The sequence below is a fragment of the Cetorhinus maximus genome, chromosome 4 (genome assembly GCF_964194155.1).
Source record: "Cetorhinus maximus chromosome 4, sCetMax3.hap1.1, whole genome shotgun sequence".
Taxonomy (NCBI): domain Eukaryota; kingdom Metazoa; phylum Chordata; class Chondrichthyes; order Lamniformes; family Cetorhinidae; genus Cetorhinus; species Cetorhinus maximus.
This window is the reverse complement of record NC_135882.1, coordinates 82,300,799-82,322,750: the sequence shown is the minus strand read 5'-3', so window position 1 is coordinate 82,322,750 and position 21,952 is coordinate 82,300,799. Positions and strand designations below refer to the sequence as shown.

The 21,952-nt window shown below is 42.4% G+C and overlaps 1 protein-coding gene across 5 annotated transcripts in view; it reads right to left on the bottom strand.

The window, feature by feature from the left end:
- Window positions 1-21,952, bottom strand: part of pde7a (phosphodiesterase 7A) — a 137,246-nt gene that overhangs the window by 97,239 nt on the left and 18,055 nt on the right. For 2 of the 5 annotated variants that reach the window (XM_078540409.1, XM_078540412.1), the window contains exon 2: window positions 12,931-12,993. The exons of 2 other annotated variants lie outside the window; for them this stretch is intronic. In XM_078540409.1, coding sequence (XP_078396535.1) covers window positions 12,931-12,993 — 63 coding nt within the window. Of the gene's footprint in view, window positions 1-9,047; window positions 9,116-12,930; window positions 12,994-21,952 lie in introns of all 5 variants that reach the window. One more of the 5 variants, XM_078540411.1, reaches the window with a different exon arrangement.

The following is a 21,952-nucleotide window of genomic DNA, read 5'->3' as shown; positions in this document are numbered from 1 at the left end:
CTGTGGTAATGTAGAAAATGCGGCAGCCAATTTGAACACAGAAACTCCCACAAACAGCAATGTGACAATGATCAGATTATCCATTTTTGAGATGTTGATTGAGGAATAAATATTAACCAGAACACTGGGGATTACTCCTTTGTTCTTCTTCGAAATTCGGCAATGGGATCATTTATGTCCACAAGTGTACAGTAACATCTCATTCGAAAGACAGCTCCTCTGATAAGTGCACTAACGAAGCAGTACTGCACTGAGTGTCAGTGCTTAAGTCCTAGAATGAGACTTGAACCCACAACATTGAGCAAGAGTGCTACCCACTGAGCCGCGACTGCTAATGCACATGATTGGAGATTAGCAATTGAAGTCACCCAATAACTTCTGGAAACCAAAACATTAAACTTTGGTGACTTAGTACTTAATACTTAGCTGAAACTTAACACTTATGTACCTTATCCTGAAACACGGTAATAGTTCCCATCCCAATATAGAGGAAGAAATAAAGGCAATATTGGCAGCTGAAAAATTCAATGAAAATTCAATTCAGTGAATCATATAGCACCAGGAACCCTAAAAATTTAGAAATATGTTCAAACACTAGTAAAAGCAATTCAAAAAGAGGAGTTAAAGGATAAATGACAGAGAGATCTGGTTTCAATGTATGCAAAGCAGGGCAGGCTGGCTTTCTGGCCAAATTATATTTCCTGTTCCTTAATTGACTATGTTTCATGTTTGGAATGTTTTCCCGCAACCCACCCCCCTGTCTGAGGGGGTTGTCCTGCCTGCTAATCTGTATTACAGCAATTTCCTAGTTAACGATCTGGTCTAAGTTTACACACTGGAACTTCAAGGACAATGGGCATATCTTTATACAAATGTATGTTTATAACCTGCTATTACCAGTAATATGAACAAGTGGGTGAGTGTCCAAGAGACAGAAATGAAAATTACATTCCTGTTCCTGATGTATGTATAGCTTAGTAGATAGATAGCAACACAGCTTCGGAAGGAAGATGGAGCTGCACTTGTAAGAAACTTGCATGTAGGTGTCCGGTCTCCTCTTTGAATCAGTTTGGTATTTCTAGAGAACCTAAATTAATATACCTTGAACCAGTGCACCTTGTTTATGTGCAAGACAACCATGACAACATCTGTCCATAGCAAAAGAAAGGCGGCCTTCATTAGTGACTAGAAATGTAAGCATGCCAAACTGCCTTGAAATCCCAACTGGTTGACAATCCTACACACAATCAGTCTGGTTTATGTGTCATGGCTCATTTGTTCCCCAGCCCATGTAGGAGATAGATATAAACAGATGGTGAGGAGGAGTGCACGTACACTTCCACTAGAATAATCGTTTTTACTTATCCACCATCATCAGGCTTCTGTGGGACGGTGGGTAATGAATGCATTCTACATTAATTCCAAACTAATGAAACTGTTTTTGAGCGCGAGAGACTTTCATTGGAGCTATGATGACTGCTGCCATCACTCCCAATTCTTGCAACTAAATCTGCAGAAAAATCACAGCCTCTGCCCCATGATAACTGCAATCAAGTTTCTACACAAATGAATTTACATTTTATGGAAACCTGCCTATGCCAGTCCTGAAAAAGTCACTTTTATCACATTATAGAGCTCACACATCATTAACTTGGAAATAGGTAACTTTAACGGCGGCTGTCTCCATAATATGAGAGATAAAGTAAAAAATATGAGTCCCAGTTTGCCTTGTTGCACTATTATTGCAGACCTGTTTTACCTATAATTACATAGAAAAATGCAGAAAGCAACATCAGAATCTATATATGCTGCTCATAAATCTAACTAAAGTCTTGACAGTTTGTGGCTTAGTAGATGGGCAGTATTGCCACTTTAGAAGGCAGATGGAACTCCACTACTTGTTAGAAACTTGCAATGTAGTGTCTGGTCTCCTCTCTGAATCAGTGTGGTATTTCTAGAGCACCTAAATTAATATACCTTGAACCAGTGCACCTTGTTTACGAGGGAGACAACTACAATAACATCAGTCCATAGCAAAAGAAAGACTTTTTTCAAAACAAACCAGAAACGCAGGAAGTGAGTTGACCTGATCTATGGCACTTTCTCTCTAAGGTAGCATATCCGAACAAGTTTGTCAAAATCCTGCACCTACTGCATGATAGCATGGTTGGGTGTTTGTGCCTGTGGTGCGATGCTCAGTGCTTTTAGTGGCAACCAGCAGCATAAAGCAAGGATACGTCGTGGCTCCCCAACCCTTCTTTGCTGCTTAAGGAAGCCACCAGAGACATGCCTGCAGGTATCAACATTAGGTTCTGATCAAGGAAGCTCTTCAATCTCTCCAGACTGCGTGCCTCCAAAGTCACAGAGGCAGTAATCACAATACGAAGATGACTGTACCCTAGCTGTATACAACAGGAAGACATCTAGAACATGACAAACAAATTTGAGTGCTGCCAAAAACTTTGGTCTCAAAATCAGTGTGTCCAAGACCGAGATTATTCTTCATCTAGCATATGCTATGAAGCACTTGACATAACCATTGATGGTATCAGTGTCAATGATGCAGGAAAAATTCTCATGGCTTGGTAATGTGCTCTCTAGGGATGCCACTATTTGTGAAGATATCCATGCACTCATCCAAAAAGAAAGTTCTGCCTGTGGCCAACTTCAGGACTGTGTCTGGAAACAGAATGGTATTAAGCCGCAGACTAAAATAAAACTTTACCAGGCCACTGTCCTTACCACCCTGCTGCATGGCACAGAATCCTGGGTCTGCTATAGGCGCCTCATCATAGGTCTGGAATGTTTCCACCAAAGAAACCTGAGGCCCATCATGAGAGTTCAATGGCAGGCAAGAAAAAAATAAATCTCAAACAATATGATCCTCCTTCTTACTGGACTCAACAGCATGGAGACCACCCTCCAGAAAATTCAACTTGGATGGTCACGCTGCGTCTCCCACATGAATGATTACAGAATTCCCAAGCAGATCTTCTCAGGGAAATGACATAAGGTTAGTCTGTCCAAACGATACAAAGACACCTTAAAAAAGAGCCTTACAAACCTATGCATTGCAGACCACCTTTCTTGAGGAAACATAGCGACCCATGTGGAGGTAGGCACTGAATTCGGTTCAGCATGTTGTTTCAAGGACACCAAACTCACAACATCTAATGTGTCCAAAGGCCAAAGGTGACATAGCTGCACAAATTCCAAGCACCAACACTAACGATATAAATGTCTTCTGTGGATGTCCATGCCAATCACACACATCAGACTCTTCAATCATAAAAGGACCCACAAAAAAAAACCAATGAAACAATTTACAACTTGCACATACTAGAACAATGAGGAATCTTCCATTTTGCAATTTCTGTGTCATGGAAGAAGTCCATTAGCCCAACCAGTCCCTGCTGGTCTCATCCTTCAAAGTAGCATCAACTTACCCCTGATCTCATATCCTTTCATTGTCCTTTTCTTGAACCATCTATCCATCCTATTCTTAAATTTCACTTAACTCTGGTAATGCATTTCACAGCCTCATAACCCTCATTGGGCACTTTTCATGCCCATTAGCCTAAGTCTCTTGAATTTAAATCAAATATCAATGCACCCTCATTCTAGACAGCTGGAAACAGTTTGTTTCTAACTACTTTGTCACTATCCCTTCATATCCTTTCAGCATCAAATCACCCCACAGGCTAATATAAAAAAGACTTGCATTTATATAGCACTTTCCTCAACCAGAAGATGTCTCAATGCACTTTAAATATTAGCCAGGACACTGGGGATGATTCTCCTGCTCTTCAAAACAATACCATGGAATCTTTACCGTCCATGTAACAAACAGAATGGTGGAAACTGCTATCCACTTCTAATTATTTTGAAACTGGCCCTTGACTCCAACTCCTGCTTCCTCGGTTCTCACTAGATTTTAATCCAGTACAGCATTATTGCTTATATCATGGCATATTACTAAGTGTACCTAATCACAACTACATTTTAGATCAGTATATTTGCTCACTGAAATAAAAAGCTTAATGCTTTGTATCTCGCCTTGTTTCTGCAATTATAAACACGACACTTCAGAATCATGTAAACCAATAAACAAGATTTGCGCTTATAAAAATGTTTGTTCTTTCTTATACCTCATCACTGTTCTGAAAAGATCTTTTCAAACTGCTATATTTCAAAACTCTTCATAATTTTTACAGAGAAAGGACTTGGGAGTGAGGAGATTATATTTCAAAACGCAACATTTAAAGGTGATGTATTCACATAAGTTTAAAAAAGACAAGCAGGGTCCTTAAGATGTTAATGAACTAGCTTTGATGATATGCATTGACCGTGGAAGATGAGATGTTCATTCAGTTGTCTTGGTAAATCAGTAAATGAAGCAGCCCATTGCACTGGAAGTTGGTTGGCCCCTGACAGAGATTGACAGATCTTCCCTTTCTAAGTATAAAAAGCATGAGAGAAACAAGTAGAAAAATGGCTAGAATTTAGAAAAGACCAGTCAGAAATAATTTTAAGTCAAGACAGATAACCCACAGATGTGGGGAGGTGTAATGTATTACTGAATGGATCTAATCATAAGCATAGCTCAGTATATTCATACACTGAATAAATCAGCTTAATGATTTGCATTTGGCTTTGTTTCAGCAACTGTTCACTTGGCCCACCTCCAGGCAGATTAAAGCAATACACATGAAAAAGGCACGAATATCTGGTCTCAGTCACAAAAGGATATTATTGTTATTGTGCAAGTAGAGATATGGCAATTTAGGTCAACTATCATAAGCTAAGGCACTGAGACTAGTTATGGGAGTGACTTATTCCACCAAAACCAAAAAGGCATCTACAGTAAATGGAAATTGACAATTAACACACACTTATCAATTTCAAGTATGGTCACATTTCTCCAGTTTGCATGGACAAAACACTGTGCTACAATCTTGGTCAGAGCAGACTTGCACAAAGTTGTATACTAATATTATATCCTACAGTTTCTGCAATTTTCATCTCCTTTGTACCTCATGTATTGTGAAATGGTTCTACTGTTTAAGCTTGGGTGGAATGTGTGTTTGGTGGCTGCAATTATGCAAAACTATTCCATTATTTACTTATAGGATTAGTTTAATGGCAGCATCTGATACTTACGCATTTTCTTTTTTTTAATTTTATAGTCCATTTTCATTGTTAGATTCATTTTTATCCCCAGGAAGAGGGGCCATATGTGACAAGTTACCACTGGCCAGAAAGTTAACTGGACCAGCCACATAAATATTGTGGCGACAAGAGCAGCTCAGAGACTGGGAATTCTGTGGCAAGTAACTCATCTCCTGACTCCTCAAAGCCTGTCCACCATCTACAAGGCACAAGTCAGGAGTGTGATGGAATACTCTCCACTTGTCTCGATGACTGCAGTCCAACAACACTCACCCCATCAACAAATATTCACTCCCTCCACCACTGATGCACAGAGGCACAAGATGTCTTCAAGATGCACTGCAGGAACTCATCAAGGCTCCTTAGACAGCACCTTCCAAACCCACAACCATCTAGAAGGACAAGGGCAGGAAATGCATGGGAACACCACCACCTGGAAGTTCCCCTCCAAGCCACTCACCATCCTGACTTGGAAATATATCACTGTTCCTTCACTGTTGCTGGGTCAAAGTCCTGGAACTCCCTTCCTAACTGCACTGTGGGTATACCTACACCACATGGACTGCAGCAGTTCAAGAAGGCAGTTCACCACCACCTTCTCAAGGGCAATTAGGGATGGCCAACAAATGCTGGCCCAGCCAGTGACACCCAGATCCCATGAATGAATTTAAAAAAAGGCTCAACACCATCCAGGGCAAAGCAATCTGCTTGATCAGCACCCCATCCACCTCCTTAGATATTCACTCAGTCCCTCCACCACCAACACAGTGGCAGCAGTGTATACCATCTACAAGATGCACTGCAGCAACTCACCAAGGCTCCTTTGACAGCACCTTCCAAACCCACAACCTCTATCACCTAGAAGGACAAGGACAGCAGACACATGGGAGCACCTGCACTGCAAGTTCCCCTCCAAGCCACACAAGCTTTGGCAGGAACTCTCGCATCCGAAATAAAACAAAACAGCCTGCATCACTTTCTTCATATCTAAAAATGCATCGGTTCCAGGGCATTTTTGAAAGTAGCACAGAAAACAAACATGCACGCTAATCTCTGAAGTCTTATCTGAGACAGCAGGCAACAGATAAATTTACCCAGCAAAGTATTAATTTTAGCCTATTATCTGATGCAGGAGAGAAAGAAATTGGAGGCTATGAACTTTAAAATTATAGCGCATTCAGCAGACAATTAAATAAATGTAACCTTTCAGGACACTGAGTATGGGCCTTAGATTAATTTAAGAAGCTGATGATGGATTTTCTCGTCAATTGGACAGATGAGTATTCAGCAAGTGAAAAAAAAAGACCGGTTTACAGTCTAGGTTGACGTCGTCTAAGTGTAGGTACCATTTAACAGGACTTATGACAGAGCAAGAGAAAAATTGAAATCAACTACTTTAATTCAGAAAGCCAAAACGAAGTGAATCTGAGATGGCAGTTCCAGAACTAAGCGGGCAGAAAAAATGGCAGATGAAATTTAGTACAGTCAAGCATATAGGATTGCACATGGAAGAAAAAAATGAACAGCATAAGCTGTTCATCGAGTGGTGTCAAAATAGAAGATAAAGCTGAAAGAGATCTAGGGGTCTTAGCAGCAAAGGAAATAGAATGCTTAACCTTGTAGTTAAATTGTTAGAATACAAGCCGAAGTATGAAGTTACAGTCAAACTACATAATGCTCCAGTCACACCACATCATGTATTGTGCATAAGATAAAAACAAAATACTGTGGATGCTGGAAATCTGAAATAAAAACAGAAAAAAACTCAAGAGGTCTGGCAACATCAGTGGAGAGAGAAACAGAGTTAACGTTGAACGTTAGAAGTGTGAGGTAGAGCATGATGCATTTTGGGAGGACTAACACGGCAAGGGAATACACAATGAATGGTAGGACCCTAGGAAGTACGGAGGATCAGGGGGACCTTGGTGTACACGTCCATAGATCCCTGAAGGCAGCGCACAGGTAGATAAAGTGGTTAAGAAGGCATATGGGATACTTGCCTTTATTAGGCGAGGCACTGAATATAAGAGCACGGAGGTTATGTTGGAGCTGTATAAATCGCTAGTTAGGCCACAGCTGGAGTAGTGTGTGCAGTTCTGGTCGCCACACTATAGGAAAGCTATGATTGCACTGGAGAAGGTGCAGAGGAGATTCACCAGGATGTTGTCTGGGCTGGAGCATTTCAGCTATGAAGAGAAACTGGATAGGCTGGGTTGTTTTCCTTAGAGCAAAGAAGGTTGAGGGGTGACCTGATAGAGGTATACAAAATTATGAGGGCCATAGATAGGGTAGATAGGAAGAAACTTTTCCTCTTAGCGGAGGTGTCAATAACCAGGGGGCATCGATTTAAAGTAAGGGGCAGGAGGTTTATAGGGGATTTAGGGAAAAAAAATTTCACCCAAGACAGTGGTTGGAATCTGGAACACTGCCTGAGGGGGTGGTAGAGGCAGGAACCCTCACAACATTTAAGAAGTATTTAGATGAGCACTTGAAACGCCATAGGCCAGGTGCTGGAAAATGGGATTAGAATAGATAGGTGCTTGATGGCTGGCATGGACACGATGGGCCGAAGGGCCTGTTCTGTGCTGTATTACTCTGTGTGAATTTCCTTCAAGGCTAAAGAGAAGTAGAAATGTGGCGTGATGGATTTTATACTGCTTGGGGATGGTTGGAGCAAGATAGAAGGTCAGGGATAGATGGGAGCTAAGGAGAGATTGACAAAGATGTCATGGACACAAGACAAAGGGAGTGTTAATGGTAGAGGTAAAGAGTAAAGAAGGTGCTGATAGTGGCATAAAGATAAGATAGCAGAGGGTGTTAATAGCAGAACAAGGGTCAGTGCTCTTGTGAAAGCACAACATAGAAACAAGTGACAGGTGGCGGGGGGTGGGCGTGGTAAGGAAAAAGGGATTTTTAAAAAATCAACAAATAAACGAATAAAACAAACAAATAAATAAAAACTAGATTTAAAAAAGGGGTCACAATGGAGGAGAGTGTTCATGGTCTGAAGTTGTTAAACTCCATGATAAGTCCAGAAGGCTGTGAAGTGCCATCGGAAGACGAGGTGTTGTTCCTCCAGATTGCATTGGGCTTCACTGGAACATTGCAGCAGGCCAAGGATGGACATGTGGGCATGAGAGTAAGATGGTGTGTTAAAATAGCAAGCAATGACCGAAGGTGTTCCACAAAGCGGTCACCCAGTCTGCGTTTAGTCTCCCCAATGTCGCATTGGGAGCAGCGAATACAGTAGACCAACTTAAAGGAGGTGCAAGTGAAGCGCTGCTTAACCTGAAAGGAGTGTTTGGGACCTTGGACAGCAGGGAGGGAGGAGGTAATGGGACAGGTGTTACACCTTCTGCGATTGCATGGGAAGGTGACGTGTAAAGGGGATGAGGGGTTGGGGTGATGCAAGAGTGGACTAGGGTGTCACAGAGGGAACGGTCCCGGCAGAATGTTGACAGACGGGGTTGAGGGGGAAGATGTGTTTGGTGGTGGCATCATGCTGGAATTGGCAGAAATGGTGGAGGATGATCTTTTGAATGCGGAAGCTGGTGGGGTGAAAATTGAGGGCTAGGGGGACCCTATCATGGTTCTGGGAGGGAAGGGAAGGGGTGAGGGCAGATGTCCTTTCTTCCTTCTTCCTTTTTTCTTCTCCACCGATGCTGCCAGACCTGCTGAGTTTTTCCAGGTAATTCTGTTTTTGTTTTGGATTTCCAGCATCCGCAGTAGCTTTTAGCTTTTTGTTTTTACCCCCACTGTGGCCAACAGGGCCCTCAACTGTGTCCGATCCATCTCCCACACCTCTGCCCTCTAAATGCAGACTGGGTGACCGCTTTGCAGAACACCTTCACTCATTGTTGCCTGCCATTTCAACTCACCATCTTGCTCTCATGCCCACATGTCCATCCTTGGCCTGCTGCAATGTTCCGGTGAAGCCCAACGCAACCTGAAGGAACAGCACCTCATCTTCAGGCAATTTACAGCCTTCTGGACTTAACATGGAGTTCAACAACTTCAGATCATGAACTCTCCCCTTTTTTAATCCAGTTTTATTTATTTATTTATTTATTTATTTTGTTTTATTTTATTTATTTGTTCATTTTTAATTCTGTTTTTCCCCCAACCACCTCCCCCCAACAGGGCATCTGTCACTTGTTTCTATGTTGTGCTTTCACAGGGCACTGACCCTTGTTCTGCAATTAACACATTCTGCTCTTACCTTTATGCCACTAACAACACCTTCTTCACTCTTTACCACTACCATCAACACTCCCTTTGTCTTGTGTCCATGACATCTTTATTAATCTCTCCTTAGCTGTCACCTATCCCTGACCTATCTTGCTCCGCCTGCTCCAATAGTATAAAATCCATCACATCACATTTCTGCTTCTCTTTAGCTCTGAAGAAGTCATATGGATTCAAAACATTAACTCTGTTTCTCTCTCCACAAATGCTGCCAGACCTGCTGAGATTTTCCAGCATTTTCGGTTTTTATTATTGTGTATTGTGCAGTCTGGTCATCGAGGCACTGTGACACATTTGAGCCCTGGAGGCAGTTCAGAGAAAAGTCAACAATAATTTACATTTTTATAATACTTTGAACGTTCAAGAATGTCCAAACGTGTATCACACAGATACAATTAAAGGAAATGTTAACAAGGGGTGACCAAATGCTTGGTCACGTGAGTGCTGAGGAGGATTAGAAAGGAGGAGAGGGCACTGGAGAGGTGCAGGGGTTTAATAGAAGGATTGTGGGGCCTAAGCTGCCAAAGCCGAGGTGGCGAGGGGAGGGGTGAGGGCGCATGAACAATGACCAAGAGGCAAGAGTCAGAGGATCAGAAAGTTCAGATGGAAAGGGCGGGGGGGTGGGGGGGGGGGGGGGGGGGGGGGGGGGGGGGGGGGGCGGCGGAGTTACAAAAGCGATTTCATATCTAGGTTGAAACTTTTAAATTTGAGCTGTTATGAATTGGGAACCAACATAGTCAATAAGTGGGATCTGGTGCAAAATAGGATCAGTTTAAACTTATAAAGGCTGTGTGATGAGAGGCCGGCCAGAAAAGCATTGGAATAGTTATCTGGAGGTAATAAGGCATGAGTAAGGGTTTCAGCAACAAATGAGCTGAGGTAAGAGCAGAGGCAGGTGATGTTGCAAAGGTAGGTGTAGGCAGACCTTAAGATGGAGACGATAGAGACTCAGATGTTCAGCTTGGACTGCAGTACAATAGCATAATTTGAAATAGTCTAAGTCAGCTTGAGACAGTAGCCAGAGAGGTGGAATGAAATCAGTGATGAGAGCCCAAACAATGGCTTTGGTCTTTCAATGGAAGAAAGTGCCACTCATCTAACACTGGATGTCAGGCGAACAATTTGATAAGACAGTGAAGGGGTTGAGAGGTGGTACAGAGATAGAGTTGGGAACTGTTAGGATACGTGTGAGAGTTAATGCTATATCTGTGCACGATATCGGCAAGGGCAGCATGTAGATGAAGAGAAAGAGAGCAAGATTTGTAGGACCCAAGAGGTAGTAGTACAGGGTAGAAAAGAGAAGACACTGCTAGAGATGTTCTGGGCAATGAAAGAGAAGTGCAAGAGGAGGTTGGTGTGGTTGACCACAAACGCTGCAGAGAGATTGTGGATGTTAATACATTATGGTCAAAATTACAGAGGATGTTTTGGCAGTTTGATCAGGACTGCTTCAGTACTCCAGCAAGAGCTGAAAATGGATAAAAGTGAGCACTAATTTCAGAGGTGAGGAGCACAGATGTCAGCTGGTGTGAGAGTTAGAAAGGTAAGTTGGTGTCAGCATTTCGGGTGAAAACAGCAGCTGCAGAATAGATGATGTTCATCTTAAGTGACGAAGTTCATGAGCTCCTCAAAGTGCTGTTGGAAGCAAAGGTGAAGGGGTCAAGAGAAAGCGGTTTAAAGAGATGGTTATTACTGAAGACAAAAAGCCAGGAATGGTTTGTACTCGGAGGATGATTCTCCAATAATGGGTTGTTTCAGCAGTCCCTAAGGTACCGGAGCAGGAAAAGACAGGCAAAAGCTTGGCATTTCAGCTTAGAAGGCAAGCAACTCAAAGATGATATAGATATACGCAACATAGTAAAACAGTATAGAAAAAGATAGATGTGCAAAATCACTGCAAACTGACAGCCAAGCAAGGTGACATGTTCAGATTGATAAAGAAGAAATTTACAACTGATGTCACAAAAGTTTCCAGATTATTCGACACATCAAAAGAGTTTCCAAATTAGACTTATGGAGATGAAACCATGGAATAATTTAAGAAGAAACTGGATAATATGATGTGAATAAAGTATGGTCTTTTTAGATGGATAAATTAATAAGAGATAAATACCCTCCATCATCCATATTAATCTTGTAACCATTTTTTTTATATAAAACATAAAACAAATAAAAAACAAGTCTAATTCAATAGACACCACCACGACCAAAGTAAAATAAATGACCTTCAACACATTACAGTGTAATGTTAGATACAGAAATATAAATTGAAATACATCTTTGAACCAATTTACACCTTCAAGTTTTTCCAAATGATATATCGGATAGCTCAGCATATTTATCCGGTGAGCGACTGGGTTTGCCAGACCAGAAATTTCCAGTCAGTCAATCTTCAGTCTGCATTGAGTTAGCTGATCTGAACTAATACTAAGACAGCAGTGCTAAATAATACTTTATTTCCCTGGTGTGAGATGCAGGAGCAGAAGTAAAGTGACTATGACCCCAAATATTTTTGCAGTCTTGCTCTATGCCCCCCACAATTACTTGAATTATTTTTGTAACCCTACTTCACTCAGACATTGGAAAATTGATGACGATAACAAAGCTGGAGAGTATGGTGTGTGGCCACTAAGTGACATTGCAACAAAGCCAGGGGCACAGACATGATGAGCTTAATAGCCACTTTGACAGGTGGCAGTTGGAGGTCAAGTGCTCAAGGCTCATGAAGGAGTGGTCAACTGAAGGCCAAAGCAGCACATGTTCTTTCAAAAGGCGTGGCTGTTTCCTAATACCAGGAAAAAGACAAAATAAGCAAGTCCAGTGAATGAACTCAGGTGCCAGAACAGTAGTGAAGACAGAAGGGAACAGACTGTGCCCAGATTTAAGATGTTAAATTTAAAATATTTAAAAATGGATAATGGAAATAAAAGCAAAACAAATACTTACCTGATATAGGGTAGGGAAAAAAATCAGGTGAAACAACACAATTGCAGAAATACCATTTAGGAGATTGGGAGGTACATCTTAGCTTATATACATTAAATTAACAAGAATTCAAGTGAGACCACATGAAATATGCAGACATATGGCTTTTAATTTATTACTACTAGTTGATCTACTGTGGCATTGCACATGTGGAGTCAAGACCATGTGTAAAGTTCAGATAAAGCAGGGCCAGATGGAAGCAGATAATTGAACCAGTGCGTGCAGAAACAATTCAGTGTTCATTTTATAGTAATGCATTCTGTCTGTATTTTTATACTTCCGTTATAAATTCCATTGTGCATGTATAAAATGGATATTGCCCATGTATACATTCTCTTGACAGTGGTGGTACTAGAGCACCTCTACTCAAAGTATAATAACAGCATGACAAGTCTGCTGAGGTAATTTCTATTATACATGTAAATATAGAAATTTATGATAGAAAAAGTTAAGATGTGCTTATAGACAATATTATTTATTTAAAACATATATTTCCTGTTGACTTTTTCCACAAACATACAACAATAGTACCTCCAGAAAGCATTCTTCCCACCCAGATGAAGGGATCCAAAGGTTAGAGGAGTTTGTGAAGGTCTATAAGAAAATAAAAAAAATAGGTAGTACAATAGCAAGAATCCAATAAATCTGTAGCCCCTGTATTTTCTCAAATTGTCCTTTTACATAAAGGAATATTCACGGTTTTACTAAGCCCAACATGAGAAAATAAGAAAATAAGGGAAAGGAGCCAGAGTAATCATATGACCTTCGAGCCTTCTCCATCATTCAATACAACCATGGCTGATCTTCTGCCTTAACTCCACTTTCCCACTCTCCCCCCGCTATTCCCTTGATTGCCTGAGACACTAAAAACATCTCTCTCTCAGCTTTAAATATACTCAATAATGAAGCATCTACAAATCTCTGGGGTAAAGAATTCCAAAGATTCACAAACATCTGAGTGAAGAAATTTCTCATATCGGTCCCAAATGATCCACTCCTTATTCTCACACCGTGCTCCCATCATCTACATTCCCCAGCCAGGGGGAAAAAAATCTCAGGGTCTACACTATTAAACCCCTCTAGAATCTTGTATGTTTCAATGAGATCACCTCATTCTTTAAAACTCCAGAGAATATAGGCCCAATTTACTCAGCATCTCATTATAGGACTCACTCCAGTGAACCTTTGGTGTACCACCACCGAGGCAAGTATATCCTTCCTTCGATGTGGAGATCAAAACTGTGCTCAGCACTCCAGGTATGGTTTCACCAAAGCCCTGTACTACTGTAGCAAGGCTTCCTCATTCTTGCACTCCAATTTCCTTGCAATAAAGGTCAACATGCCATCTGCCATACTAATTGCTTGCTATACCTGCATGTCAACTTGCCTTATACAAGTACACCCAAGACTCCCTGAACAACAAGATTTACAAGTTTCACTGCTTTTCTGTTCTTACAACCAAAATTGAATAACCTCACACTTCCCCACATTAAACTCCATCTGCCACCTTGTTGCCTACTCACTTAACCTGTCTATATCATTTTGCAGCCTGTGTCCTCCTCACAGCTTACATTCTCATCTAATGGTGTATTGTCAGCAAACTTGAAGATTGTATCCATATGATACACCTATACAATATTCAGTTAGCATATTCATACTGCCGAACAACCTAAGCATCATTGTGACTAGAAAACAGTCTAAATTATTCAAATTGCTGTGCATCTACTTCAATTCACAGAACAATTAGAAGCCTCCAACAGCAAAACATCTGAAAGAAACATCATCAACTAGCAGGTTGACATTGGGGCACAGCATTTCCTAAAGGGATTGGCTACCATAAATTCAAGGTTCATGCATGAATCTAGAGTTTCTGCTGATCTTCTGCCAAAGTTACAGCAGTCAATTGGGAGGCTTCGCCAGTTCATGGAGATAATTCCCAAGAATCTAGGTTATCTTCTCAGCATCTGTTGTTTAATAAATGTTTATGATTACTCGCTGATCTCAAAGTCACATCACTTTAAGAAATGAGAATTAAGTAATGAAAAATATTTTATATTAAGGTGATCAACATCTATATGCTAAGATTTATGAAGAGGAGGCCATTTTGCTATCAAGCTTGTTTTGCCACATAGTATTACAGAGTGAGCTGCCAGGGCTACTAATTTCCTATCTTCTCCTTACATCCATTCCTTACTTGCCATTATCAACATTTAAATGCCTCAACTGAATGTGGTCTTCTGAGGTATTGCATTCTACATCCTCATTCACTGAATGAAAAATTTAATATTGAACTTTTTCTAAAGAAATATGTCCCCTTGTAGTTTCCCCTACTAAATTGGAAGAGTCATTCCACATTTATTATATTAATTCCCTTAATTATTTTAACATCTCAATCAGAACACCCATTAGCCTCTTAATTTCTAGGAATACAGCTCAAATCTATTCACATGGAGTCCCTTAATCTTTCTGGTAATTTGCTACTGGCTTTCCTCCAATGCTTCCTACAATAGTGTGCCTGAAGGTGAATATTCCAGTGAGATTTGACTTACACTCTGTGAATGTAATAATACTGCTTTGAATTTGCATTCTATATGCCTGTCACAAAATCTCCATTCCATTAACCTTCTTGATTGCTTTTTAATTACGTATATATTTTGATCTCTAAATACTTTGTATCATCAAATCTCCTTGACTGATATTACTGAACTCTAATAAATAACAGACAGGGTAGACAACAGTAATGCAACAGATGTTATATGTTTGGATTTTCAAAAGGCCTTTGATAAGATATTACGTAGTGGATTCATGGCTAAGGTCAGAGCACGTGGAGTCAACGACAAGTAGCAGAATGCATATTAAGCAGGCTACAAAACAAACTCTAGAATATTTGTTAAGGGTAACTATTCAGACTGGCAAAACGTGGGAAATAGCATTCCAAAGGGACTGTTGCTTGGACTATTGTTGTTGATCACCGATAATCTGGACTTGGGAATTGGAAGCATACCATTGTGGGGAATATCGCTAATACGGAGAAAGAATACGACAAAATACAAGATGACATTAATAAGCTTGCAGAATGGGCATTTAATTAGCAAATGAATTTCAATTTACATAAGTAAAACGGTGCATTTTGGTAGAAGGAATCAGGATGTCAAATACTGTTTGGATAACAAAGGGGGAGAATTTTGTTTTTATAGTGCCCCTTTAATCAGCGTTATGCAGATTTATATCAGCTCCCCAGGGGCCAGCAGCACCGTCTGCCAATACCTGCATGGACTGCAAAGCATGCCACATTGATGTCATCGAAGAAAGCTGCATGGAGTGTGCAGGTTGCAGCCCACTGTGCTGCCTACTTTCAGGGAATCAATGCAAGTTTGCATATGAAGCAGTTCCACATTTACAAATTTCTCCATGCAAGAGTCTAAACAGGGTAGAAGAGAAAACGGATGTGGAGGTATTGATAAACAAAATCACAACAAAAAGCAGTCACAGGTTAATAAAGGATATTTTAAAAAGGACAAACCAAATACTGGGAATCATTTCTAGGTGAATAGAATTGAAAAGCAGGGACGTTTAGTTAAACTTGCAGAGCTTTGGTTAGATCACACTGAGTACACAGAGTTCTGGTCTCCATGGTATAAAAACAACATAGAGGCACTTGAGAAGGTGCAAAAGAATTCCAAAACTGGAGGAGATATGCTTATCAGAAAAGATTGAACAGGCTTGGGCTCTTTTCCCCAAGCATTTTATTACACTAATGGTGCTGTATAAACACATGTAGTTGTTGCTGTATTTGCTCCATTGCACTCTCACACACTTTGCAAACACTGCAGGTGTCACACCCATACCACACTGTCGGTACATACTGTCAACCATGACAGCCACTTTACACAAAACAGATTCCATAGTACTCAATGACATGCTTCCCTGTCTTGCAGGACAAAATGGGGTACATCCAGACACAGCAGGACCTAACAGGAGGAGGGATCCCAAGAAAGGGAATTTGTAGAATGTCTACGAGATGGCTTTTTGGAGCAGCTTGTGATGGAGCCCACTAGGGAACAGGCAATTCTAGATTTAGTGATGTGTAATGAGGCAGATTTGATAAGGGAGCTTAAGGTGAAAGAACCCTTAGGAGGAAGTGACCATATGATAGAATTTACCCTGCAATTTGAGAGGAAAAAGCTGGAATCAGATGTAACGGTATTACAGTTGAATAAAGGCAACTACAGAGGCATGAGGGAGGAACTGGCCAGAATTGACTGGGAGATGAGCCTAGCAGGAAAGACAGTGGAACAGCAATGGCAGGAGTTTCTGGGAGTAATCTGGGAGACACAGCAAAAATTCATCCCTAGGAAGAAGCAGCATACTAAAGGGAGGACGAGGCAACCATGGCTGACAAGGGAAGGCAGGGACAGCATAAAAGCTAAAGAGAAGGCATACAATGGGGCGAAGAGCAGTGGGAAACCAGGGGATTGGGAAGCCTACAAAGACCAACAGAGGACAACTAAAAAAGAAATAAGGAGGGAGAAGATTAAATATGAGGGTAAACTAGCCAGTAATATAAAGGAAGATTGCAAGAGTTTTTTTTAGATATGTAAAGGGTAAGAGGGAGGCAAAAGTGGACATTGGGCCGCTGGAAAATGACGCTGGAGAAGTAGTAGTGGGGAACAAAGAAATGGCGGAGGAACTGAATAGGTACTTTGCGTCAGTCTTCACGGTGGAAGACACGAGTGACATCCCCAAAGTTCAAGAGAGTCGGGGGGGGCAGAGGTGAGTAGGGTGGCCATTACCAAGGAGAAGGTGCTAGGAAAACTGAAAGGTCTGAAGGTGGATAAATCACCTGGGCCAGATGGATTACACTCCAGAGTTCTGAAGGAGATAGCTGAAGAGATAGTGGAGGCGTTAGTGGTGATCTTTCAGGAATCACTGGAGTCAGGGAGGGTCCCAAAGGACTGGAAAATCACTAATGTAACCCCCCCTGTATAAGAAGGGAGTGAGGCAAAAGACAGGAAATTACAGGCCGATTAGCCTGACCTCGGTCGTTGATAAGATTTTAGAGTCCATTATTAAGGATGAGATTTCAGAATACTTGGAAGTGCATGATAAAATAGGGCAAAGTCAGCACGGTTTCATCAAGGGGAGGTCATGCCTGACAAATCGGTTAGAATTCTTTGAGGAGGTAACGAGTAGGTTAGACAAAGGAGAGCCAATGGATGTTATCCACTTGGACTTCCAGAAGGCCTTTGACAAGGTGCCGCACAGGAGGCTGCTCAGAAAGATAAGAGCCCATGGTGTTAGAGGCAAGGTACTAGCATGGATAGAAGATTGGCTGACTGGCAGGAGGCAGAGAGTGGGGATAAGGGGGTCCTTCTCAGGATGGCGGCCGGTGACTAGTGGAGTTCCGCAGGGGTCAGTGTTGGGACCACAACTTTTCACTTTACACATTAATGATCTAGATGAAGGAACTGAGGGCATCCTGGCTAAGTTTGCAAATGATACAAAGATAGGTGGAGGGACAGGTAGAATTGAGGAGGCGGGGAGGCTGCAGAAGGATTTGGACAGGTTAGGAGAATGGGCAAAGAAGTGGCAGATGAAATATAACGTGGGGAAGTGTGAGGTCGTGCACTTTGGTAGGAAGAATAGAGGCATAGACTATTTTCTAAATGGGGAGAGAATTCAGAAATCTAGAGTGCAAAGGGACTTGGGAGTCTTAGTCCAGGATTCTCTTAAGGTTAACTTGTAGGTTGAGTCGGTAGTTAGGAAGGCAAATGCAATGTTGGCATTTATTTCGAGAGGACTAGAATATAAAAGCAAGGATGTGCTGCTGAGGCTTTATAAGGCTCTGGTCAGACCACATTTAGAACATTGTGAGCAATTTTGGGCCCCGTATCTCAGGAAGGATGTGCTGGCCCTGGAGAGGGTCCAGAGGAGGTTCATGAGAACGATCCCAGGAATGAAAGGCTTAACGTATGAGGAACGTTTGAGCACTCTGGGTCTATACTCGATGGAGTTTAGAAGGATGAGGGGGGATCTGATTGAAACTTACAGAATACTGAAAGGCCTGGATAGAGTGGATGTGCGGAAGATGTTTCCATTAGTAGGAGAGACTAGAACCCGAGGGCACAGCCTCAGAGTAAAGGGAAGACCTTTTAGAACAGAGATGAGGAGAAACTTCTTTAGCCAGAGAGTGGTGAATCTATGGAATTCATTGCTACAGAAGGCTGTGGAGGCCAGGTCATTGAGTGTATTTAAGACGGAGATAGATAGGTTACAGGGAGAAGGTGGGAGAATAGGGTTGAGAAACTTATCAGCCATGATTGAATGGCGGAGCAGACTCGATGGGCCAAATGGCCTAATTCCTGCTCCTATGTCTTATGGGATAGGCACATCTGCATGGAGGAAATGGTGCTGATCATTATTGGGGCTGTGTCCAGCAGTGAAGCTGAAACCATTAAAGTTGGTAGTAACCTCATACCTAACCCTCCTTCTCGCATCCCTTAATCTCTTGATTTACAACCTTCAGATAATGTAAGCATGCAGCTCTCGCCACAACCTTATCATTGTGCCTTTTCCTTTCAAACACCCAAAAACTGCACCTTGGCTAGGCAATGGAAGAATAACAAGACAACAGTGAAGAAGATATTCCATTGCTTGTTTTCACATTCGGAACCACCGGCGCAGATACAGACACTGCATATGCCTTAAGAGGATAGCTTAGAGGTGGAATCTGCTTCTGGTGAGACATCAGGCATAAGTGTGCTGCAGCCAAGACAGGGGGCAAGGAGAGCATAAGTGCCATCCCATTGTGGGCCTTAGGTCACACACGACTTCTGCTGCAGGGGATTTCGATGGGGCAGATTTCAGAAGGCGGCTGATAGGTGTACACAATTAAATGTTTTGTGCATTGGGAAAAATCAGCCAAAAAGCATGTATTCAATGTCAAGGAGCCTGGCAGAGTCCAGTAACAACCTGGCACAAGGTTTTGTGTTCTGTTTAAGAGACCATCCTTTCCAGTATGGAACTGCTGGCCAACCCCATGCGCACATCCACGAACCCAAATATTGCCTGATGAACGATATCTCAGCTTTCACTGCAGCAAAAGCAGCATCCGCCCAACATCAAAGTACTTGCAGTGGAAACTCACGTTAAGGCTCTGTGTACAAGAGTACAAAGAGGCTTCCGGGGCATGATGGTACTCCTGCAATCTGCTACCTTAAGACTTACAACAGAACGGACAGCCTCCCTTCCCCACCTCCATCTTGCTCTTCTAGCAGGTTGCCCTGCTGTGCGTAGCTACCGCTCATACTCCAAACAACACTCAGGTGCCAAGGAAAAGCAGTACTAGTCAACCCATGTCTGGGAGCAAATGATTTGTGCAGATGCTTTGAAGTCAGCAAAAACATCCTTCAGCACCTGCCACACCACTTGAAGAATTGTACCACAGGCAGAATAAATCAACCAGCAATTAGCCTGTTAAGTAGCTGATGGTCTTTTTTTTTCCTTTATACTCATTCACGGGATGTGGGCTTCGCTGGCTGGGCCATCATTTATTGCTCATCCCTAGATGCCCTTGAGAAGGTGGTGGTGAGCTGCCTTCTTGAACCGCTGCAGTCCATGTGGTGTAGGTACACCCACAGTGCTGTTAGGAAGGGAGCTCCAGGATTTTGACCCAGCGACAGTGAAGGAGCGGCAATATATTTCCAAGTCAGGATGGTGAGTGAGGAATTTCCAGGTGGTGGTGTTCCCATGTGTCTGCTGCCCTTATCCTTCTAGTTGGTAGTGGTCATGGGTTTGGAAGGTGCTGTCGAAGGAGCCTCGGTGAATTCCTGCAGTGCGTCTTGTAGATGGTACATGCTGCTGCTACTGTGAATCGGTAGTGGAGGGACGGAGTGTGGTGCCGATCAAGCGGGCTGCTTTGTACTGGATGGTGTCAAGTTTCTTGAGTGTTGTGGGAGCTGCACTCATCCAGGCAAGTGGGGAGTATTCCATCACACTCCTTACTTGTGCCTTGGAGATGGTGGACAGGCTTTGAGGAGTCAGGAGGTGAGTTACTCATTGTATGATTCTTAGCCTCTGACATGCTCTTGTAGCCACAGTATTTATATGGCTAGTCCAGTTCAGTTTCTGGTCAATGGTAACCCCCAGGATGTTGATAGTGGGGGATTCATTGACGATAATGCCATTGAACATCAAGGTGCGATGGTTGGATTTTATCTTGTTGGAGATCGTCATTGCCTGACGTTTATGTGGTGCGAATATTACATGCCACTTGTCAGCCCAAGCCTGGATATTGTGGGTCTTACTGCATTTGGACATGGACTGCTTCAGTATCCGAGGAGTCGCGAATGGTGCTGTACATTATGCAAACATCAGCGAACATCCCCACTTCTGACCTTATGATGGAAGAAAGGTCATCAATGAAGCAGCTGAAGATGGTTGGGCCTCAGACACTACCCTGAGGAACTCCTGCAGTGATGTCCTGGAGCTGAGATGACTGATCTCCAACAGCCACAACCATCTTCCTTTGTACTAGGTATGACTCCAACCAGGGGAGAGTTTTCCAGTTTTGCGAGGGCTCCTTGATGCCACACTCGGTCAAATACTGCCTCGATGTCAAGGGCATTCACTTTCACCTCACCTCAGGAGTTCACCTCTTTTGTCCATGTTTGAACCAAGGCTGTAATGAGGTCAGGAGCTGAGTGGCCCTGGCGGAACCCAAACTGAGCCTCAGTGAGCAGATTATTGCTAAGCAAGTGCGGCTTGATAGCACTGTTGATGACCCCTTCCATTACTTTACTGATGATAGAGATTAGACTGATGGGGCGGTAACTGGCTGATTGGATTTGTCCTGCTTTTTGTGTACAGGACATACCTGGGCAATTTTCCACATGGCCGGATAGATGCCAGTATTCTAGCTGTACTGGAACAGCTTGGCTAGGGGTGCAGCAAGTTTTGGAGCACAAGTTTTCAGTACTATTCCTGGAGTACTGTCAGGGCCCATAGCCTTTGCAGTATCCAGTGCCTTCAGCCGTTTCTTGATATCATGTGGAATGAATCGAATTGGCTGAAGACTGGCATCTGTGATGCTGGGGACCTCCGGAGGAGGCAGAGATGAATCATCCACTCTGCACTTCTGGCTGAAGATTGTTGCGAATGCTTCAAGTACAGATGTATTTAAGTGGAAGCTAGATAAGTATGAAGGAGAAGGGAAGAGAGAGTTTTGTTGCTAGAGTTAGATGAGGAAGGACGGGGGAGGCTCAAATGGAGCATATACGCAGGCATGAACAGGCTGGACTGAATGGCCTGTTTCTGTGTAGCATATACCATGCAATTTCAAACTGGGGGAAAAACAAAATGTAATTGACATAAAAATTGAACAGTGTTTGGCTGTTAATAACTTTTTAAATGACACATTCCCGCAGATTTTTAAACTATTAGTTATGTTAGCTGGCACAGAACAAAGAATTAAAACATCCTTAGGGTAGTGATTAACAGCCTTAAGGTTTCAGACATGAATCAAGTAGACTTAGGGTCAAAGATTCATTGTAGT